The sequence below is a fragment of the Camelina sativa genome, chromosome 4, assembly GCF_000633955.1.
Source record: "Camelina sativa cultivar DH55 chromosome 4, Cs, whole genome shotgun sequence".
Taxonomy (NCBI): Eukaryota; Viridiplantae; Streptophyta; class Magnoliopsida; order Brassicales; family Brassicaceae; genus Camelina; species Camelina sativa.
The window spans coordinates 16442570-16451577 of record NC_025688.1 but is presented as its reverse complement, the minus strand read 5'-3'; the positions used below and the strand labels follow the sequence as shown (position 1 = coordinate 16451577).

At 33.8% G+C, this 9008-nt stretch overlaps 2 protein-coding genes across 2 annotated transcripts in view; one reads left to right on the top strand and one right to left on the bottom strand.

Annotated features, from left to right (window-relative positions):
- LOC109132633 (F-box protein At3g49510-like) overlaps nt 1–843 on the bottom strand; it is a 7278-nt gene extending 6435 nt beyond the window's left edge. Inside the window, 2 exon segments of the mRNA XM_019244401.1 lie at nt 615–771; nt 774–843. Coding sequence (XP_019099946.1) covers nt 615–771; nt 774–843 — 227 coding nt within the window.
- The window catches only part of LOC104780770 (RNA-dependent RNA polymerase 6-like), a 5420-nt gene continuing 3232 nt past the window's right edge, over nt 6821–9008 (top strand). Inside the window, exons 1-2 of the mRNA XM_010505306.2 lie at nt 6821–6984; nt 7160–8991. Of these exons, the coding sequence (XP_010503608.1) occupies nt 7181–8991 (1811 nt within the window). The 5' untranslated portion in view covers nt 6821–6984; nt 7160–7180. The remainder of the gene's footprint in view (nt 6985–7159; nt 8992–9008) is intronic.

The window sequence follows — 9008 nt, the reverse complement described above, 5'->3', positions numbered from 1 at the left end:
AAAAAATGTGATTATTTAGTGACTAAACCAATTCAAATAATGTGACTATTTAGTGACTAAACCAATTCAAATAATGTTACTATTTTGTGACTAAACCAATTCAAATAATGTGACTATTTTGTGACTAAACCAATTCACAAAGTAGTGGCACAATAGTTACTAAACACGAGCTCCTTAGCGACTACAAAAACAGAGTCTTAACATAGTCGCAAATAATAAACGACTAATTTGCGACTCAACTGCTACTAAACTAAAAACAGACTTTGCAACCCTTTTGGGACTAATAGATCGTCCTTAATCAGTCGCTAACCCAGACTCTACCGTTAATCCCAAAACGGTCGTAAACATAGGACTGTTATATATAGTCACAAAATTATCCCTAAGTAGATTTCGTTGCGGTTTAGTTGGAAATGTACAACTACCAACTCTAGTCACAGTTTCGTCGCAAATATACGACTATATAAAAGAGTCCGTAATCAGTTGCAAATAAGCGACCATGTTGCGACCAACATATTTTGCGACCGTTTTTTTGCGACCATCAGGAAGAGTCGCGAAGGAGTCACAAAACCCTTATTTGCGACTAAAGAGCGACTATAGTAGGAGTGGCAAATGACCTGTTTTCTTGTAGTGGATCTAATCTCAAGGAACAAACCCTAGAATCTAAAACCATGAACTCCAGAAACTGATGATGATTCTTTGATGCTGCTTTTGTACCAAAGATGTGATCTTTCATTAAAGCGTTCCACTTTTTACAAGTAGATCGCACTGCGCTATGGATGTCAATGGAACCCTAGAAAAGATCTCTCTAACTAAATCATCTGATAGATCGGATACTTGTTTCATTCTTCCTTCAATTTTTTTAGCTATTTTTGTCTAGAGATTTGGGCAATAGAATGTTCTTCAATTCTGCTGCCTTTTTTATGTGTCGATGACGAAACGCGGAACCCCAGTTCAGTTTGTAGCTCTTATTAATAGGTTTTGTCGTGTTTGTGTTTTAATTGGGTTTGTAATAACGTTTTGCTTCGGCTTAAGTTCGTTTAAATGGGCCTATTATGTGCAATAGGGCATAAAACTGGATGATAACATTATGTTTACTCATTTTTTTCCTTATTTTATTATCTACGTAAGTTGTGTCTCTTTTGTTACTAGAAGAATCTTTGGTTTCGCTTCTGTCATGTGAGTTTTGTCGTTTCATCTTTGTTTTTCTTGTTTTGGTTTTCAGTTCTGTTTCAAGGAGAGGAACACAAGATTTGCAACTTGCAGCTTCGTGTCAGTTCTTCTATTTGTTCAACTCATCGTTCTCTGTTGCAGTATCTACGAGTATGTGTTTCTTCCTTCAGCTCTTCACTTCTTATTATATTCACAAAAAAATAATTTCTTTCCAATCATTCGATCTAATATCTTACAGGTTTTACTTTTAGTATTTGTCTGTTGAATTTTTGAATGTTTTAGTATCTACTCTTAGTTCCTAATTTATCCCATTTTTGGATTTTTCACACATATTAAAAATTGATTATAAATGTAGAGGGTATTTTTTTTTTTTAATTTACAATTTTCTATAACTCTAAAGGACTCTAAACCAATAATACTATTAAATTGTTTTTTTTTTTTGTTTTTTGTTTTTTTTGTTGTGTGCAGCCTCTTGAAGTTTACAATTTATCAAGATGGTATCATCCAATAATATTAAATCCTAATGATAGCCTCTTGAAGTAACATCCACTTCTCACTAGGAAGTAACATCATCATTAGAAAGTGAAAGCTCCGTAAAATTCCTCGAAGTGGATGTGACTTCCTAATGATGATGGTATGGAAGCAGTGCGGGATTGTGAATATTTCAGAGGATACAACTGGGGTAGATTACTCTGGGAGAGGGTTCAAAAAGAATTGGAAGCAGTCGAAGCGGATCTCCTGGTGGCTGTTTGTTCTATGCATCACACTTGCAATTCCTTGTGAAGATTAATTAAGTTCTGGTGTCTACTCATGTGACTGAACTCACACCACATCCAATATCTAGAACTATCCTGATACTCCCAGAAGCCAAAGGCAAAACACTCAGAATCAAATTAACATAGTCCTTCACACCACCGGGAAAGGAAGTCCCGCCTCCGGGGAAACAAAAGGGGTCTCTTTCAAGCTATCCTTTTGCATGGAACGTTCTTAAACCAAGCATAGCTTCTTTGCTAGCTGAGATATGCTATATCTGTTGTAGATATTAAATAATATGCATTCTTTGATGCTTCTGTCACTTACTTACCATATGCCGTGCCAATAAATTCATCTGTTGTAACATCTTTCAATGTTAATCAGATGCAACACAGGCAGAAAAAATTCAAAAACAAAACTTGAATTAATCAAAATTTTGTCACCTAAACGAATTAACAAAACGATCAAAGACTCGATCAGTTTAGATGGGAGATTCTTTGCATAACACGATAGAGAAAACCAAATCAAATCAGAAAGATAGTATACAAGTGAAGAAAAAAAAAGAACCGAGGAGGAAGATCTCTGAGTTGTTGTTTGTTGGTGTTAGTGTTATTAATCTGCATAGCATTGATCCTAGGTGGATGGGTTAAAGAAAAATATTTCTTCTCTTCTCACCTTAGGAATATATGAAACGGTGTCAGAGTTCCCAAGAGAAGTTATCGATGAAAACTTGGTGAACACAAGGAGAATTGATTTGCGACTGGATCAGAACACACATTTAGTTTTAGCCAAAAGACGATAATAACAACGAAATTTTCCAAAAGTTGCTCAGATTAAGCAAAGTATTTCAATTAAGCTGAGTCTCTAGAAGTCTAGAACTATTAGGTTTGAGAAAGCAAGCTAACATAAATACTCATAGGTTTGAGAAAGTAAGCTAAACACAAATACAAGGATATTTTGTTTAACACAATAATAAAAGCTTAATTTATATTTAAAAATAATTAAACTTTAAAAATAAATTACTTTTAAAAATAGTTAAATTCGAAATAAATTATTTAATAAATAAAAATTATAACGAAACGTATTTATAGCATTTTAAATAATGATTACATGAATCAATTTTTGATTTTATAATTTTGAATAATAAAAAAAAGAATTTAAATCTTTTTGTTGATATTATTTAGATTTAAATTTGTTGAAAAATAAATAACTCAATATTATACAATTTATAATATATATATATATATATATCAATGTTTTAGATTTATTTTAATCAATGTTGATTTATTTATAATGTCGAATTTTTGAACAATCGTTTTGTTTTTTACTTCTATTGACTTAATTATCTTCATCATCGACTTATATTTAAACAGTTGACTTATGTTATAACTAGTGGATTTTTAACATAGTCGATTTCTTTAACGGTTGACTTATTTTTTTTGTCCATCGATTTATATTTGTTTTTTGTTGATTTGTTTATTTATTATTGACTTATTACATTCTACACTGATTTATTAATAAGGTCGATATTTTGAATGGTTGACTTAAGTTTAATTTTTGTCGACTTATTTATTTTTCCATCAATTATTTTAAAACGGCCGACTTTTTTTTTGTTTGACTGTTTTTATACATAGTCGACTTTTGATGATGTTGACTTGTTTGTTTTGTTTGTTGACTTATATTTTTTTTTTCCGTTAATGTGTTTTGTCTTAGTAGACTTATTTCATTTTAATTTGACTTATTAATATGATTGACATTTTGAACTGTAGACATATATTTTATTCCTGCTGATTTATGTTTTTTCTTTGTTGACTTATACTTAAAAAGTCGATTTTTTTTTGTTAATTGATTTTTTACATAGTCGATTTTTTTGAACTGTTGATTAATTTTCTAAAAGCTCACATTTTTTTATTATTTTATTAAACTTGATAATTATTGTTGGGTAAAAATAATTCATCGACTAACCAACATGTAACAGTTGTTAAATCAGGTGACTGGTGGTTTGAAAGAGCTAAAAAGTTATTGATGATATTTAACCCGTTGTTAAGAGGACCAGTTCATTCGATGGAAGGTTCTTGTTCACATAACTTCCTTTCCAGATCTCTCCATAGACGGTAAACTAAGATTCTACGAAATTCTTGTTTTGGTAAAATGTTAAGTGTGATTCTTCAAAATTTTAAATAAAAATTTATTTGACTGCCACTAATTTGATTTTATCCTTTTTTGTGTTGTTTATGTTTTATAAGTTCTCATTTTTATATCTTTTATCTGAATTTTAATTTTAGTTATTGATTAATATTATCCATAATAAACAACTTCATCATTATCTAAATTTTTCAATATCTAACTTATAAACAGTGATTTTTTTTAAAAAAAATTCTAACATAAATTAGTTTAATTATTTTGTGTGTTTATTTTTTAATGTTTAATTAATTATTAATTAAGGGCAGATTTTATTTATTTTATCTGAATTAAATCTTTTTAGTTACTGATTATTATTATTTATAATATCAATTCATCATTTTCAAATAAAAAAATTAGCAAAAGCAAAATTCCATATATTTAGTTTACACAATGTTTTTAAAATTATTTTTTTATGAATTAACTTAATTAAATTGTAATTATATTTCATAATTTGTAATTGAGGACAAAATCATCATTTAGTGCAATACATAAGATATATTTCAATGTCTTAAAAAAATTAGTATAGATTTCAAATTTCCTATTAAGTTTAAGGTATATATTCAAATTTACTTAAAAAAAAATCATTTTACATATTTTCCAGAAAAAGACAAGACGCAAGAGCATTGTATAGAACTCAAATTACCTTTTAGCTAGGGAATAAGTAAACCAAAAAAAGTGCTCTCACCTCATAATCCCATCGAATGAGAAAGCAAGCAAAATGTGCTATGACTTCCTGAATCGTCTGTGGAACAGCACAACCTTCTTTTCTTAACAACAACTGAAAGTTAATAAGCCAGATTCCAAAAACTGCAAATGCGTATGCTACTGTGTTGATATGATTGATCTCTCTTTTGAAACACCACCACCACTTTATGATCTAGTAATTGATATATATACTATATTTCTTATGATAAAGAGTAAAGAAGAATATTCTGAGAACAAATGAACCTCAACTAATTCATTGATTGTGAAGACCCTGGTCCCGGGATTTGAGTGCACCACAGTAACAAAGCAGTTTCTCTCACGCCAAGAGCGAAAAACTACGGCTGTACAATCGTCTGGATGACCAAACCCTAACAGCTAAAAAAGCAATGCGTTATACGCCCTCACATGAAGCTAAGAAGGAAATCACAAGAAAGTTAAGACGACAACAACAGAGAGAAAAATAAAGAGTAAAAGCATGTCATCTCACATTGTACAAAACTCATACGAAAGGTGTTGAGACTTGTCATTTATGACTTTTATCACAGTCATCAGAGCGTAAGAGATGGGGGCAGGCATTATGGATTCTAGCCAAGATTGAATGTTATGGTTCATCGCATTCATATGGCACCACCATATATGGTTTCCACGCACTCGAGCAAGTTGGTCAACGCGACCCTAACCAATAGATTCCCATTTTTCTTGAGAAAATCCACTTGTCGTTGGCATTTGAGTATACTCAACCACACAAAGAAGACCATCCGTCCAAAGATGACTGGGAGTAGGTGAAGTCTCCAGCAAGACGGCGGTTTCCAAAGTGGTGGCGGGGATCATATCACGACTCATCAGAGATCAAAGACGCTGCAAAGATCAAAGTGGAAAAAGAAAAAAAAGTCATATATCGTGAGATGATAATTGATATGTCGTTGTAGCGTGAGGAGACACTCATATTCTAGGGAACGATAACCAATTTCTGACTCTACAAATGAAGTAGATACATAGACAAGTTTTTGACTCGATTTTTGAGAATCTCAAACGAGGTTCTTCGAGAGAAGCAAAGTATATTTTGTAGTGCGATTAACAAAACTTCTCAAACGAGGTATATATATATATCTACTTCATTTGTACTTGTTTGAAGGAACCTCATCACGAGTTAGCAAACTAAAAATTAACGAGTACAAAAGTTTGTATATTAATTATAATGGAATACATAATTAATTCATGTATTTTCTTAAGCATCCAAAAATTAGTGCATTTTTTTGAAAATAGATAAAGAATTGGTGTATTGTTATAAATCTTTTTTTTTTTTGATTGTTTGCTTAGACTTTTCTTATTGTTTGCTTGTTTTTTTTCTCATGTTAACGTCGTGTTATTGTTTACTATAAAAAATATATATTTAAAAGGCTTCCTGCAAATTTCTAGTTTCTATATTAAAATGCTAAAACAACTTTAATTTTCATAACAAAACAAGACTCTTTACATGACTTTTGCTCATTCCAAAAATTTGATGTGTCATGAAAGAAGAGAAACTTTCTCTCTCTTTATTGTATTGATATAATATGTTATATTATATGTAATCAGTATCACTTTAAGTTTGTGAGGCATTTCACATAAGCTTTATTTTCCATGAAATTTTTGTGATAAGCTTTTTTTTAATAGAAACTTTAACAATTTAACCTTTGATGTAATAAAAATTGGCACCTTAAATTTTTAATGATTTGAGCTTTCTTATAATCCACATAGTCTTCATTCTCAACCCCTTTGATTTAGAGACATAGTAAAATTTCACAAAAACACACCAACATTTTTCTTAATATAAAGAAATTCTTCTAATTCAACTTACCCAAATCAGGCTAATCAAGTTATCCGGATTATTCTTACAAAAACAGGTTCGAATGGGTGTGGTTCAAAATACAAAAAGGCCCAAAATTTAAAAGCCCAATTAAGAAAACGAATAGCACGTGAGCAGCACAAGCGAAGCGCTTCTTCTTCTCCAGTCTCTTTCGTTAACTGGGAGAGAGAGAGTGGGAGAAGTCAAGAATAATCATGACGCATGGTTTCACTTTCAGCTATGGCGATTTCTCCTTCCTAATTTAGCGCCTACTCACTTACTAATCTTCTCTCCGGTCTCCGCGTTGCTTCTGTTTCGTCTTCAGTATCGATTCCGTTCACTGTGTAAGTCTCGAGAGCCTGATTTGAGTATTTATTCCCGCTTGATTCCAAAAAACCTTAAATTCAATCACGAGTGTTTTTGGTTGGTCCCATCTTCAATAGCTCTTGTAGTTGGAATCATAAATTATAGCCTGTTAATTTTGATTATTTCCTTTTTCAACTACCAAACGGAGAGCAGTGGATTAGGGCTTTACGGAGAATGGGGTCAGAGGGAAACATGAAGAACTCGGTTGTGACACAAGTAAGCATTGGTGGATTTGGTGAGTCCACTACTGCAAAACAACTTACAGATTACCTCGAAGATGAAGTAGGACTTGTTTGGCGATGCAGATTAAAAAACTCTTGGACTCCCCCTGGGTCTTATCCTAATTTCGAAATCGCAGACACTTCAAAAATCCCCAAAATCAATGATTACAAGAAAGTGGAGCCTCATGCGTTTGTCCATTTCGCGCTTCCTGAATCAACAGCACGTGCCATGGATGCTGCAGGGCAATGCAAGCTCATCCTTGATGGCCAGCCTTTAAAGGTCAGCTTGGGGCCTAAGAACCCATATACACTTAACCAGAGAAGAAGAACGACTACTCCATATAAGTTGACTGGTGTTTCGGTCGAGATTGGGACTTTGGTTTCCCGGGATGAGTTTCTTGTTTCTTGGAGAGCTGAAGGGGTTGATTTCCTTGTAGATCCTTTTGACAACACTTGCAAGTTTTGTTTCAGGAAGAGCACTGCGTTCTCTTTCAAGGATGCAGTGATGCATGCTGTGATAAATTGTGATTATAAGTTGGAGTTGTTGGTGAGAGACATAAGAACAGTTAGGCAGTATAAGAATTTGCATGGCTTTGTGCTTCTTTTGCAGCTGGCTTCTTCACCCCGTGTCTGGTACAGAACTGCTGATGATGATATTTACGAGACTGTTCCTTTCGATCTCTTGGATGATGATGACCCTTGGATCCGTACCACTGATTTTACACAAGTTGGGGCGATCGGTCGATGTCTTTCTTATCGAGTGCTCATATCTCCTCGGTATGAGAAGAAGTTGACAACGGCATTAGATTATCTAAGGATGCGGAGGGTGCAAGAGGAACGTGTGAGGTGGCCTCCTCGGATCCGTGATGAGCCTTGTTTTGGGGAGCCTGTGTCAGATCATTTCTTCTGCATTCATCACAAGGAAGGAATCTCCTTTGAGATCATGTTCCTAGTAAACTCGGTATTGCACAGAGGGGTTTTTAACCAGTTTCAGTTGACTGAGCGTTTCTTTGATCTTCTCAGAAACCAATCCAGAGATGTCAATATAGCCTCTCTCAAGCATCTCTGTACCTATAAAAGACCAGTTTTTGATGCGTACAAGAGGCTGAAGCTTGTTCAGGAATGGATTCAGAAAAATCCCAAGCTTTTAGGGAGTCATGAACAATCTGAGGATATCTCTGAGATCAGAAGGTTAGTGATTACCCCAACCAGAGCCCATTGCCTACCCCCAGAAGTTGAGCTCTCCAACAGGGTACTCAGGAAATACAAAGCTGTTGCGGAAAGATTTTTGCGCGTAACATTCATGGATGAAAGTATGCAGACCATAAATTCGAATGTTCTCTCTTACTTTGTCGCTCCTATTGTGAAGGATCTGACATCAAGCTCTTTCTCTCAGAAGACTTACGTTTTCAAAAGAGTGAAGAGCATATTAACCGATGGGTTTAAACTATGTGGTAGAAAATATAGTTTTCTAGCATTCTCAGCCAATCAACTGAGAGACCGCTCTGCTTGGTTCTTTGCTGAAGACGGGAAAACAAGAGTGTCAGATATAAAAACATGGATGGGGAAGTTCAAAGACAAGAATGTGGCAAAATGTGCTGCTAGGATGGGACTGTGCTTCTCCTCCACATATGCCACTGTAGATGTCATGCTTCACGAGGTTGACACCGAGCTTCCAGACATTGAGAGAAATGGGTATGTTTTCTCTGATGGAATTGGTACAATCACACCTGACCTCGCTGACGAAGTAATGGAGAAACTTAGGTTGGATGTGCACTACA